This window comes from Theropithecus gelada, chromosome 12 (assembly GCF_003255815.1).
Source record: "Theropithecus gelada isolate Dixy chromosome 12, Tgel_1.0, whole genome shotgun sequence".
NCBI classification, from domain to species: domain Eukaryota; kingdom Metazoa; phylum Chordata; class Mammalia; order Primates; family Cercopithecidae; genus Theropithecus; species Theropithecus gelada.
This window is the reverse complement of record NC_037680.1, coordinates 12,813,381-12,827,895: the sequence shown is the minus strand read 5'-3', so window position 1 is coordinate 12,827,895 and position 14,515 is coordinate 12,813,381. Positions and strand designations below refer to the sequence as shown.

The following is a 14,515-nucleotide window of genomic DNA, read 5'->3' as shown; positions in this document are numbered from 1 at the left end:
ATCAAAGTTTTATGTGATACAGGAGCCTTCAGAAATGAAGATAGAAAGACTCAGGGAAAACTGCCTGTTTTTATGCTTAGATTCAGTGAAGAATGGACAGCCCTATAGAAATGTGATTGGACAAAGGGTGTGATCTAATGGTAATAGACTGACGGGTGAACCCAGCGAGGCCTGTTCAGATTCTTCTTGGCCTCTCTGTGCAGCATGTATAGAGCAGGACCTCTTCTGGAATGAGGATCTGCTATCTACTATCAGACAAAGTAGGTCTGAGTAGTTCTTCATGGCCAGCTCCTACACAGAAAGGCAGGGGACCAGGGCGGTTGGAGTACTATTTCTAGGTTGTATGACCACCGTGGGGAAGAGGAATTCTGGTTTCTATGAATTGCTTAGTGGGGAGAAAGTCGGGCGGGAGACAGAGACTTTGTTTCCAAGGAGGCTTCAGAGGCCTGTTTAGTTTTATAGTTCAAACTTAGCATACCAAAGTGCCATACGTTGGAGTATACTTTTCTGAGCCCCAACAAATCCAAGCTGAATTTATTAAACAGCAGGTCCTCTTTTGCTCCTCTGTGGGCATCAGGAGAGCTGGCGTGTGCCCTGCTGTGGACTCTCACTGGTGAGACCAGCCCCACCGCACAAAATGAATTAAGAGCTGCAGGGGTCAGAGTTGGGGAGACTTCTTGTAGGAGGGAGGCTTCCATGGATTTCCGAAGATCACACAAGACTTACGATGAGCAGAGGGGAGCGAACTGTATGGGACAAATGCCCAGGAAGACTCAAAATGGGGAAGCCTCGGAGTTCAAGCATCTTCTAGAGCGCCCGCTGTCCTAAAGATAACCCATCCTTGGCTAAATGGGCGCTCCAGGTAGAAACTGGGAGGAGTGTTAAAGCTCCTAGAAGGACGGAGAGCGACGGGCTTGGGGACAGATGAACCCTTTTTCCCTGGATGAGTAGTGAGAATGGCGGCCCAGGCGAAGACCCTGTACAGCCTCTGAAGCCTGTGCAGCTCCAGAAGAGAAAGATGCCAAATTAGGGGCGCTGTCTGCAACCCACGCGCGGCCGCGGGCTTCGCGGACCGCAGAGGAATCCAGTGAGAGGGGTCTCCTCTGGGCACCATCCCGCGGCGCAGATGGGGCAGGTCCCCGCTACGCCCTAGCCGAGCTCTGCCGGGGCCCGCTGTGGGTCCCCACGCTGGGTGCCTCCCTCTCGTCCGCCTCGGTGCGCCGGCTCCCGCGCCCGGGCCTCGGGGCGGGTCCCTGCCGCCCGCACCTGCCCCCAGGGGCGGAGCGCGGCGGCGACAACGCGGCCCCAGCCTCCGCCACCGGCCGCGGAGCCGCGCGGCTCTCCGCTCGTCCCCGCCCCCGCCCGTGCACCTCCACTCCGCGGCGCCCGCCAGCCCTCCCTCGCTGTCCACGCGGCCGGTCCGTCCGCTCCTGCGCCCGCCGGAGCCGCGGCGCCTCGCACTTCTGACTCGAGTACCCGCCGCGCTCGTCGTCGCCGCCGCCGGGATCCGCAGCCCCGCGCCATGCAGCCGGCCGCGGGCATCCAGCGCCGCAGCTCCCAGGGGCCCGCCGTCCCGCCGCCGCCCCGGGGCCACGCGCCCCCGGCCGCCGCCCCCGGCCCGGCCCCGCTGAGCTCCCCGGCGCGCGAGCAGCCCCAGCTGGAGGAGGAGCGGCAGGTGCGGATCAGCGAGAGCGGCCAGTTCAGCGACGGGCTGGAGGACCGAGGTGAGCGCGCGCCGGCCGGCCCGGCCGGCGACGGGGGCGGCTGCTCGGGGCCCGCCTCTCCCCACTCGCGGGCTGCGCTGGGCCGGGCGCGGGGCTCGGAGCGCGCGGGGGCACGGAGCCCTGACTTCCCGGCTAGAGCGCCGCGAGCCGAGAGCGGCAGCCCCACCTTCTGCGGCCGGCACCGCCTCGGCTGCGGTTCCTTCCCTCGAAGCCCAGACGCCGGCTGCCTTCAGGCCGACCCCGTCTGGACTCGCGCCCTGCTCTCCGCCAGCTCCAGGCCCTCCGGCGCCCACGGGAAAAGTTTGCGGGAGGCATTTTTTTGCGTTCGGAACCGAGCGCTCCTGGGCCACTGCGGGCCCTACTCAGCTCGGAGGGACCCGGGCTCGTTGCATCCTCCTTTCCGTACGTAGTCCCCTGCGGCCCCGCCGGCTGCCTGGGAGAACTTCCCTGCGGGAAGTCCCTTGCGGGTGTAGCCGCGAGATGTCTCTCGGCGACCGCCCGGCTGCCCGCCCCGGCGAAGGGCGCAAGGAGGGGAGTGAGCCGAGACTCGGGCGGCCTCTGGTCTCGGGCGGTCCCCGACTCTCACTGCGGACCCGGGTCACGGTGGGTCCCTGCCCCGTCGTCTGATGATGGGGCAGAGGAATGGGACATTTGGATTTGGGCCACCAACCTCATCTGGATAGATGCCACTGAAACCTGATGGTTCCGGAGGGCGCGTCTGCAGACCCTTCAGAGCCCCCCTCCACTGACACTGGCCTGGAGGTCCGCACACGTGCCTCTGCTGGGAGACCACACTCTGCCTCCCACCGACTGCCGATGCCCCCTTGAGTCGCCAGCGTAGGACGGGAGAGACTCCCTGCTCATTCCCGCGTCTCTCTCCTCCATCCCTTCCGCGTTTCCTTTGGGCTTGGATTCTTTGCAGAGGGAGCCCTGTTCTTGGACGCGTCTGCACCTTTTCTGCTTCTTGCTGAATCCGAATCCAAATTGTCCCCCTCAGAACGAATCTGTGGTTCTGCTAAAACCGCTTAGTGGCCAAAGCGGGATTCTTGCAGCCAGGCCCTTCAGGGGAAGCCGGCTCTTTGCACCTCCACCCCCTTTTCTTGGAAGCCTTATTTTGTTGGCTGTGGCGGGTTTATATATTTTAGACTTAGCAGGTTTTTGTCCTATTCTTAGTATCTCCTGTACATTTTTATTCCGGTTTAGTGTTCGGATGCACGATCTCTTTCTCCTTAGAAATTCTAAACTGTAGCATGTGAAATAAAATGACATGGAAACGGCAGTTCCCAGAGAATCCGCCTAGATGCTCAGCGAGAACTGGAGCTGCTCCAGTGGCAACGAATTCTGCACCTCTGTTGCAGTTTCTCCCCCTGTTCTCACAGAACTAGATTCCATTTAAGAGGTGAGGACAGGGGACATCACGAGCACGGAGCAAAACCTCTCACTTTTATTATAGGGTGTGTTCATTACCTTTGCCCCTCTCCAGCTAATACTGTAGGATTTAAAAATTCCATATTGAAGAAAGACAGAAGCCTGGGTTGAGCTTATTTTTGTAGCATTGCAGGTCATCTGTAAGAGCTGGCCTGTTTCTCCCTACCCCACAAAATAATAGGAGGGAAAACAGTGCTAGGGTGAGTTCATATTTAGCATCATTTTGTAGTTCATGTTCAAGTGTGAAAAGCCCTTCTGAATTCATTCTTAAGGTTATTTTTCTCTGGTCAACGGAATTTCATTTTCCATTATGTGATAGCATGAAAGCATTGACTGTTTGTAAACTGTCACTGTTTGAGAGCGTGGCATATCACACACAGCCTCTCTGTTAGGAGGAACCCTATTCCCCAAAGAACCCGGTGCTGTGTGGCATTGAGAGCTGAACGTCAATGTGACATTCTTTTGTTTGACCTCTTCCTGATGGCAACCAGTATGCGGTGAATAAGTGATTTTTGTTAAGTAAACCAGAACGTTACCTGGGGGGGTTTATTGTGGGATTTTGTGTTTGTTTTTTGTGTTATTTTTTTTTTCTTATGGGGCTGCATTTTTCCAATATTGATTTTTATATCCTTTGGGAATGGGTTGAGTGCAGCTACCTCTTTCCTGCTGGTGAGAGGAACTGGGGAGGTGGAAGCCTCAGCACTTGCCTGCTGTGTGTCTCTGCATCCTGCTTGGCTTGCTTTCTTTCAGGCCTAAATACCTATAGGCTGTCTGTAGAGGGGTTGAGGGGTACCTCGGATCTGCACCTGTATTTGGCATTCTCTTTTGTCCTAACTCCCTTTGGAGCTATCAGGATGTGGTTCCAGACCACGGCTAACTCTCTGCAAAGGTTTGCTTTAAAATCTAGTGTTTTGAGACTTTGGAGGCATTCACCCCTTACAAGCAATGTAGGCTGGTTCTCAGAAACCTAGCTAGCTTGGAACGTCAGTAACTGCAGTGCCGTCTGGTTGAGCTTAAAGTTCAAGGAGCAAGAGCTCTGTGGCCTAAGACCTTTAGGGACTAAACACAAAAATTAGGCCAGGTTTATCTTAATCATTCTTCCCATCCCCCTTGAATACCTATTCTTCTCCCCACAAGTATTTTCCCATCATTCTGTCCATAACCTTAGGGCCCAGCTTAGCCTTAGATAATTATATGTGTGAGCATTTCCCACTACTTCCCCATCTAACAAAAATTTCCCTTTCTTCAGAGAGTTCAAGCTTGACAAACTTAGGAGAAAGGAATTGGAACTAATGCATACTAGTGTAGAAATAACTGATGGCTTCAGCCTCTCCAAATGTATTTGTACCTTTCCCCTCTCCAAAATAAATAAAGGATCAGTCCCTCATTAGTACTATGCTTAGTATTCCCAGGCCAAAATTGCAAATATGTGAAATTTGAGTGAGTTTAGAAATTCAAATATGGGGGCCAACTATGGGTAGGGATGATCCAGCCCTGCCTGCAAATCTGAGGCCTGTCGTAGCTTCTCTAGGCTGTCCTGTCTCTTCAGGCTGCCTTTCTTCCAGCTTTAAAGCACAGCTTCCTGAAAACATTAGGAATTCTCGCTACATCTTTGTGACTTGTGAGTGTGCCTGCATCCAACATGTGTGGAGGTACCTGTGTATGAAACGTTCACTAGGAACTGAGTCTTTATACATCATCATACGCCACTTCCCCTTGAGGAGTACAGTTTTCCATTCTTAGGATTGGCTATATTTTGAGAAAGGAAAGTCAGCAGAAAATAAGAAAAGGTTGAATAGAAATGGGAAAGTCCTTCCATTTTTGGACAGTCTTCCCATTGTACTTATTCCATTTTATTTTTTAATTTTAAAAATCTCACGGAGGAGGCACACACAGGCTCAGATCTGGGGAAGAAGTACTGGTTCTAATGCCAAGAAGTCCCAAATGTCACCTTAGTGGGACAGTCCAGCTGTCCTGGGCTGTCATCTGAAACTCCTCCAGGGGGCTGCTGTTTCACTGGTGGGTGAAGCATGTAGATTGGTCCGCATGCGTGGTCAGGACCAGTTATATTATTGAAACTAGCTGACTTGGGATGGAAAAATAAATGTTATGTGGCTGAAGAGAAAATGGGCATGATTGTCATTCCTCTTAGCACATGAAATCTAGTTCTCAAAGGAACCTTGTTTTTACCTCAGTGCATGACAATCTGGAGATTGTTGCTGTCGAAATACCTAGCAAACAAACTGCTTATTTGAGGCAGTACCTAAATGTTATAACTTCACTTCTCCTGAAAATCAATTGGCCATGATGAAAGGAATATTTTTATATCATTTGGGAAAAGGGACATAAATTATTAAGGGTGCATGGAATCTGCTTGTTCTAGGATAGGGCTATAACTGGTGATTGTACAGTTGAAAACTGGAATAGGGGTGGTTTTTGGCAGCCAAGGAAGATATAGACAAAGGGGCCTGCTATATTTTTATTTAAATTCCTTGTACCTGGGCAGAATTTGACAAGAGAGAAGGTATTTATCTTTTCCATCCAAGTCCACTCACGAAGGAAGGTTTGGGGAGATTTCCAGAGAGAGGATGGTGATGGCGTTTATGCCTCACATTTGCATTTCATCTACCTTTGATTCTATGTAAGCCTGTAGGTTTCAATTATTTAAAAATCTCTAGGCTGTGAGCTGGGCTCACTCACCAACCTTCTTGACATTCTGGCTTGTTTCGCTCAGGACTTGTTCAGCGATGCTTGAGTCTGGGTTATAAATGGAACTGAAAAGCTTTAGCAGGGTCCTGGTTTTAACTTTTGGTCAGGATGCAGTTTTTGGCAACCAGAGGCTTACTGTGGTACCCAGTTGGATGAATGAGATGGTGTCTTCTACGTGATGCGTAGGTGTGGTATGTCTCACACTGTGTGATATTTTACAAATTGGCACCTGAGCTTTCATTACCAATTTGTTCATTCTTTGGAGCTGCTCTGATGAGGCTGCTCAACCTCTGAAAGTTGTGTTGTGGGTTGTTTCATCAGAGATGGTGTAATAAGCTCCTGTTTATGTAAATGCATGGCTGAAAATCTGGTGCTCTGTGCAACTAAGAGATGCTGTATATGATCTATAGTCAAAGGAGAAGGATAAACATATAAATCAAGATCATTCTGAAGACATTTTAGTCTTTGACCCCAGGCAGTTGTGGGCATTGCCTGGGAATTGTCATGAATTTCTGTTGTCGAGGACTCTCCATGTTGAAAGCGTAGGAGATAAAAATAAAACTTGTCTTATACATGGCCTACCTCGGAAGCTACCTCTAGTTTTAGTAGGTTTGCCCCACTTTAATATTCTGAGAATTTTTTGACATGTGCTTGCTAAAAAGGATGTGTATACTATAGAACAGAAAAAGGAGGGAAGGAGACTTGGCTTAAAATTTGGGCCTGGAGGCTCTTGCTGGATGTGGTTAAAGAGAAATGGTTCTTCTCCTGCTGATTGTTGGGGGAGCAGTGAGGTCATTTGTAGACTGACTCTTTGCTTTGGGCAAAACCCAGTCCACCAGTTGGGACTGTGCTGGTGAATCAATGCAAATCAGTGCTCACAGCTGAGGAGCCTGAAGACCCGCTGAATGTGGGTGGTTTGTGCTGTTTTCCTAACAGAAGGGCCTTGTGGGCAGGAACAGCATCTACCTGAGGCCAAGCAACTTAACACAGGGCCAAAGGAGTGGCCTGGTGTGATATGTTAAGGAGTGGTGGGGTCTGTGGAGATCTTCGAAAGAGGACAGCTGCTCTTACCCTGCAGAAATATGCGGCCCATATTGTCAGAGCCTGTGATTTTTCAAGGGGTGCCAGAAAGCTTGATTTTCATGTGAAATCTTCTAATTGTTAAAACACAGTGTGGGCCAAATAAAACACATCTTGGCCCACGGGCTGTTAGTTTGCAATCTTTGGGTAAGAAATTGCAGCTTTCGCTGTGGGTTTCTTAGTAAGGAAATGTCTAACTTCCCTTTCTCCTTGTTTTTGTCAGGCTTACTAGAAAGCAGCACCCGCCTGAAACCTCACGAAGCCCAGAACTACAGGAAGAAGGCATTGTGGGTGTCCTGGTTCTCCATCATTGTCACCCTGGCCCTCGCGGTGGCTGCCTTTAGTGAGTATCAAGGGTCTCGTCGGCCAATATGTGCTGCTGTTGCCTGTTTTATTCTCTAATTCCTGTGGGATGTGCTTTTGCTTTTAGTTGACTATTATTGATGAGTAAATTTTTTTAGATGGTTGGATAGTCAGAGGACTTATAAATTAGTAAAATAGCTTGTCTCCTCTGCAGAGGAAAGACTGGTAAGAAGATGAGGTGGAGAGTGACTGGGAGCCTTGGCTCTCATCAGTATGCAGGCTTGCGGAAGTAGATGCTGGCTGCTAGCTGAATAGTGAAAATACTCTTGCTGGATGCCTTCAGCTTGGGCTGACACATGACACATATATATCCTTAAGATTCTTATTTTGAGCCTAATGCAAGAAGATGGGTGCAATATTGCAGTGAGCCCTCTCCTTTTCCCTGATCGTATCTGTGTAAGGCTTGGAGGAAAATCCTATGCACATTTTAGTGAAAGGGTAATGGGAGGGTCTTCTCTCAAGTTTTCGGTGGCCATGGAAACAAAACCATGTATTGCAATTAAGAAAAACTAAGGAAGTGGAAGAGTTTCTGCCAGATAATCCTGTTTGGGGGTTAGGAAGGCCGATGGCATGTGTTTTCTCGACTAACATTTTGCAGCCTATGGAAATGTACATGTGCTATTTATTCTTATGAATTGTGCAGTGACTCACAAGCCTAAGCAGTGTCAGTTACAGCTCAACCTTGGTAGAAACCCGAGTGGTTTTTGTGTGTGTGTGTGTGTGTGTGTGTGTGTGTGTGTGTTTTGATGCTAGGGAAAAGACTGCATTTTGTGACGAATTTCTTACCTAACAGAAAGATCTATTTTCTCAGTGATAGGCATCACACAAGGTGTCTCCTGTGACAACCCTCAGATTAGGAGAAAAAAAACCCATGTCTGCTAGAAGACAAGCTATGTGTGCGTGTTGCTGAAAATTCTATTCTGCAAGGTTAGATCTGCTGCTGGAAGTTGGGGTTGGCTCCCAAGAGGGAGTATTACAATTTGACCAAATGCTCCCTGCAAAACTAGGCATATATTACTTGAAGCAATTTATATTGGAAAGACTGTACCATATCTTGGCTCTAAAACAGCCAAACATTTAGAAGTGGAGGGCAATGCATTCCTGAGTATCAACATTTTTTACCAGTGAGCCAGAAATCTAATGAAGGGGAATTCTGATTCCTGAAAATAGCTACTCCTTCCCCTTGCCCCCACTTTTTAAAAGCTGAAACAAGAATAACAAGCTGGATTGATGTCCCTAAGGGATAATTTGGTTGCGGTGGCTGGTGGAGGACTTTGGATCAGACACCATAATTTGCATATGTAAAGAAAAAGGAAAGGAATGAAGGGAGGCGATTTACAAACAGAATAATAGTAACTCAGACGTGTCCATGTGCCTGATAAAGCTGTTTTGATTTATCACGTGGGTGTTTGAATGAAGACTGAATGTGAAGAAATATTGGGCAAGTCTTTCTTCTAGGAGAGTGATATTACATTTGCTGTACTTAAGTCTCATCATAGACAAAAATTATGAGGAAATTTTGATTTCACATGTTACACCTGATCAGTTGGGTTATCTTAAAACCGTTGTTCATTTCCTTTCATAAAGAAAGACAGTTGCATAGTGCATACAGAACTAGAAGGTTGCTTTGTGGGAAGGGCTTCTCTTTCTTTTTCTTTTAAAAATGATTTTACACCTTCTTTGCAGCAAGTATTTAATTTAAATCCTCTAACTTCTAGCCAATAAAATGTTGGTATTGGCATATAATATCATGATTTGTGTTAGCTATAGTACATTCAATTTGTTCTCACGTTACTTACAGTTTGTTCTGGTTTAGTCAAACCAAAAAATGTAGAAGGTGAATTGTATTTTCCTCCACTTTAACTATAGAGTAGCTTTAGTGTTTGTGTGTGTGTTTGTGTTTCATTTTTAAACCCTTGATGTGGTCTCTGATTGTGTTGTTAGGGTTGTTGATTTTACTATTTAGTTTCCTAAATGTATTTCTAATATGCAGTATTTAAAATCTCTTCCAAAGCATCATTTATATGGTGCCAGACTTTTGTGAAATTCTTTTCCTAGGTTTGAATGGAAATAAATAGAGATTAAGCAATATAAACTGACTTTCGAAGTTATGTTTAAATTAGTGTCTAAAGAAAAGGGAACATTTCAAAAATGGCAATAAAGATTTTTGTAAAGTGTCACAAAAACTTCCAGTCGTACTCTTCAAGGAAGGAGGTAGTTAACAGAGATGGATGAAACGCAGTGCTCTGACTTCCTGCACCTCTGTCCAAACCAGTGAAATGGCTGAATTGAATCAATTGGTATTTTTAAGAGGATTGCTGTAGAATTACTGTATATGATGCTTTGGTGTGGCGGAGAAGTTTTGGAGTGTGTGCATGTGTGCATGTGTGTTGTGTGTGTGTACGTGTGTTGGCGGGAGTGTTAATCATGATGAAGAGAAAGCGACTGTGTTTATGGACGTGGCTTCTTGCTACTGTTGGATGGTGAAAAATTTGGGGCAGGAAGATCATCCATCCTTGCATGGAATCAGAACTCAAGACAAATAAATGAACTGAGAGGTTTTTTAAAACTTTTTTTTTTTTTTTAGTTAGGTGGAAGGACAATATTTCTTGGAAAATGATAAATTCTACCTGAAGATTTACATACAAGGCCGACATCTCATATATTTTATAAACAATTACAATTTTGGGGGGTAATCGGGTCATCCTATGGCCATTCTCTTGCTAAGGGAGTTGTCTTGGAGTCACATCTCCTGGGGTCAGCTGGAGTTCCTGTCTTCACCTCCTTAGCTGCCATTTTCTATTTATTTAATCATGGTTACTGATTTTTAGCTGAGTATCTTCTGAAGAAATGCTGTGGGCTCTTTGGAGTTTGGAAATGAGGAGGGTAGATACAAGTTGGGGGGCACACCTCTTTTTCTCGGTCAACTGGAAAGATTCGTATTTTTACCTGACATGTACCTTGTAGGTTGTGAACCTGAAAGTCTCTGAGACAGGTCTCAATCAGTTAAGAAAGTTTATTTTGCCTAGGTTAAGGACGCGCTTGTGACACAGTCTCAGGAGGTCTGAAAACATGTGTCTGAGGTGGTTGGGGTGCAGCTTGCTTTGATACTCTTTAGGGAGACATGATATATCAATGAATGTTTGTAAGATGTATACTGATTTGATCTGGAAAGTTGGGACAACTGGAAGTGGATGACTTCCAGGTTATAGGTAGATTAAAAAATGTTCTGTTTGGCAATTGGTTGAAAGACTTAAGTTATTATCTAAACACCTGGAGTCAATAAAAATGAATCTCTGGATTCTGATAAGGGATTATGGAGACCAAAGTTTTATCATGCAGATGAAGCCTCCAGATAGCAGACTTCAGAGAAAACAGACTGTAAATGTTTCTTATCAGACTTAATATCTGCATTGATGCTAATGCTGGTCAGCTTTTCCTGAATTCCAGAAGGGAGGCGGGTACAGTGAGTGTCCTCTGAGTCCCCTTTCCCATCACGGCTGGAAACAGGTTTTCAGGTTAACTTTGGAGTACCCTTGGCTGAGAAGAGAGGTCCATTCAGATGGCTGGGGAGCCTTAAAATTTTATTTGTGGTTTACAAGTTAAAGATTGTTACCCTTCATCTCCTATACGCTTCCAGGTAATCAATATACCATGTCTTCTCAAGTTAGTAGTTTCTAAAAGATCTGATGATAAAACTAGCTTACGTCAGTATTACTGAGTTATTTGTTATAAATCACATATGTAATTATGGTTGGCATTCACATGTCTAGGATAGTTTGAAAAATTAGGTGGACTTTCGAAGTTTGTGCCTTGAGTATGCTTTGAGAGGGACATGAACTATTTTTTAATGGGAACTATTTTTGATGATACTTGGTACTGTAGTGATTTTGGATCTGTTCAAATGCTGATATAAAACCAGATGGTAATACATCTTGACTATTTCAGAGAGAGCTCTAGTTTGGTTTTAAAATTCATTCTGTTTATAATCGGTAGGCAGCATGGAAAATGGCAATCCTGTTATGAACAAATGTGAAAAAAAGTCTGTTCTAATAATGAAGCTAGAAAGAGAACAGAAGTTCTGTTTCAAAACTCAGGGTTTTGACATCATTGATATCTTTGTCACAGTGATTTAGGAAAATGCATTCTGACTCTGTTTATCAGGTTTGAGTGCAAGTTAATTTTTAGGCACTCAATGCATGTTCTGTGGGAAACGAAGGCATATTTGAAACATTCTCAGGGGAAAACCTTTCCTAAGATACACAGCTCCATTAAAGAAGTACTCCAAACCCTGATCTTCTCAGAAAAAGCTCACTCAAAAACTAGGTGCAGCTGAGTGGGAGCAGTGGCTCATATCTGTAATCCCAGCACTTTGGGAGGCCGGGGCGGGCAGATCATGAGGTCAGGAGTTTGAGAGCAGTCTGGCCAATATGGTGAAACCCTGTCTCTACTAAAAAGAAAATACAAAAATTAGCCTGGTGTGGTGGTGTGTGCCTGTAGTCCCAGCTACTCGGGAGGCTGAGGCAGGAGAATCGCTTGAACCCAGGAGACGGAGGTTGCAGTGAGCAAGGATCATGCCACTGCACTCCAGCCTGAGCGACAGAGCAAGACTCTGTCACAAAGTAAATAAATAAATAAATAAATAAATAAATAAACAAACAAATAAATAAGGTGCAGCTGTAGATTTAAGAACTAGAAAAACACCTTGGAAAGGAGTGATTTTCTTTTTAGATGTGGATATTTTAAAATAATTTATTTCATTTTAATGTAAACTCTTAACCCTTAAAAATGGTAAGATATGTATTTTTATTCTTTCTAAATTATGAGACTAATAGTTGAGAGATAAAATGAAATTGCATGATTCTTCTGTAAACTCAGCAAAAAATGTTTGAGAACTTTCTTAGGTGTTCTCTCAACTGACAGACACACTGGGAGACGGAAAAGACATAAGACTCTTCAGGCACTTTCTGGTGTGCTGAGAGTAACACGGACGTAGTTGCAGTGGCCTTAAAGGTCTGGCCTTGGCCAGGCACAGTGGCTCATGCCTGTAATCCCAGCACTTTGGGAGGCTGAGGCGGGTGGATCATTTGAGGTCAGGAGTTTGAGACCAGCCTGGCCACACCATGAGATCAGCCATGGTGAGATCCTGTCTCTACTAAAAATACAAAAATTTGCCAGGTGTGGTGGTGCGTGCCTGTAATCCCAGCTACTCGGGAGGCTGAAGTAGGAGAATCACCTGAACAGGGGAGGCAGCATTGCAGTGAGCTGAGATCACACCATTGCACTCCAGCCTGGGAGACTCTGTCTCAACAAACAAACAAACAAAAAAGGTCTGGTCTGCCCTGACTTTTGCCCCCCTTTTTTTCCTCAAACTTCTTCTCCTTGGGACTGGAGCCCACGTCCTTTGGGCAGCCCATCTCACGGATCTCACAGGACAGCCTCCTCACTGACAACTCCCCTCCCCAAAGAGGCCTTACCAACTGCAGGCACCCGTTCCCGCAGAGCAGTTTTATCCATGACACTGCCCGTTTCCTTCATCACAGTTCTTCCCTTTGTGCCCTCCTCCATGCACGAAGGCTGTGAAGCCCTTGTCGCTTCTGCCCGTGTCCCTAAACTCGCCTGTTTCCCCTACTCCTGAAATACTTCCGTGCCCCAAGACCTTAACCGTGCAGCCGACATTCTGCGTGTGGAATGATCCTTTGTGTAGTTTGCTGGTCATGTATTTATTTTACTGAAAAAAGCAGAATGTACACAAGATAAAAATTCCTGAGACCAAAGGAGCACAGTCCAAATCTCTGTCCTGTCCTAAAGTCTCTCTCTCCTGCCGGCAACCTTTGTTACCAGTGTCTTAACTGCTCTTCAAGACATTTTCTATGCATGTCCAGGCCCGGGCATGCTGCCTGCATACACTTCTGGCCGCTCCTCATGTCAGATGTGGCATCTAATCCTTGCTGGACTTTTCGCAGCCCCGGGCCTCTTGACAAGCTCCTGTGTCCACCTCCTCGTATGAGGTGGAACGATTGTGGAGAATCTGCAGGAATATTTTCCTGCCAAGCGTCCGGCTGCCGCCGCTGAAGCAAGCAATGGTGCAGGGGCCGGGGGATGTGGGCAGGAAGTTTGAGAGCCACATCCTGGCGGTGTTCTGAGGGATAGTGTGCTCCCCGTGGGTGTGCTCGGGACGATAAACCCGGAGGCTGCTTCTGAGAGGTGGAGACCAGGAGGGAGGAACAGGCAGACCAGCGGTTTGGGAACCTTGCCCTGACAACTCTCCTTCCCTCTACATTCTGCCTTCATACCCTGTAGCCACGTGATCAGGGATTCTGTACCTGTCACCCTCTGTGCTGTGAGCTCAGACAGCACATGGAGTGCGGAAGCGTATTTCAGACAGGCCACTTTGCTTACCATGAGGTCCCTCATGATCTTGTCCCCTTCTTCCTGGCTGGCTTCACCTCCTCCCATCCCCATGCACTGCCGGCTGCAGCCCCCAGAGGCTCCTTGCGGGCACCACAGGCTGTGTCCTGTTTCTTGCCCCAAACCCATGTACCTGCTCTTCCCTTCATCTCAGATGCCTTTGGTTCCTGACCTCCATGCTTCTTTTTCTAGCACAAAAGTTTACTTATCCCTCAAGATCAAGATGAAAGATCACCTTTTCTGGGAAGCCTTCCAGGCTGATTGGAATGCCTCCCTTCCCCCATAGCCCCATGGACACCCATAGATCGGGAACTCGATGCACGATACTTGAATCATCTTGTTATTGCTTTTGGCTCTAATGTGCACTCCTCCACATCAGGCCCGTCTTCTTCAGGCGGTGTTCTCAGCCGCTAACACAGTGGACACTCAGACGCTGGTTGGACTGGAGTCAGTTTTGCCCTGCTTGGGCACTGTGGTTGCAGCAGGCTGAGGATGTACATTTGCAGGTAGAGATGCCAGACAAAGGAAACAAAAAGAGCATCTTCAACTTTGTAAACGGTGGGGATGCAAGAGCTCATTGTCTTACCCCTCCTGCTTACTGCACTGCCCAGCATCCCCCCAGCCCCCGACTGAAGCATCCAGGCTTCTATTGACAGGGACTCGCCTGAGGCTGTTAGGAGGACTCATCTCCCTGAGTCTCCGCACACAGTGGGCTGCTGTTTCCAGCAGGAGTGGGGGAGGGGTCTCAGCAGCTGCCTGCCTGCCCTGCCTGCCTTCTCAGTGCCTTCTTCACACAGCGT

The 14,515-nt window shown here is 47.2% G+C and overlaps 1 protein-coding gene across 1 annotated transcript in view; it reads left to right on the top strand.

Annotated features, from left to right (window-relative positions):
* Positions 1-1,370: 1,370 nt before the first annotated feature.
* Positions 1,371-14,515, top strand: part of TMEM163 (transmembrane protein 163) — a 261,536-nt gene continuing 248,391 nt past the window's right edge. Inside the window, exons 1-2 of the mRNA XM_025404662.1 lie at positions 1,371-1,724; positions 7,165-7,284. Of these exons, the coding sequence (XP_025260447.1) occupies positions 1,523-1,724; positions 7,165-7,284 (322 nt within the window). The 5' untranslated portion in view covers positions 1,371-1,522. The remainder of the gene's footprint in view (positions 1,725-7,164; positions 7,285-14,515) is intronic.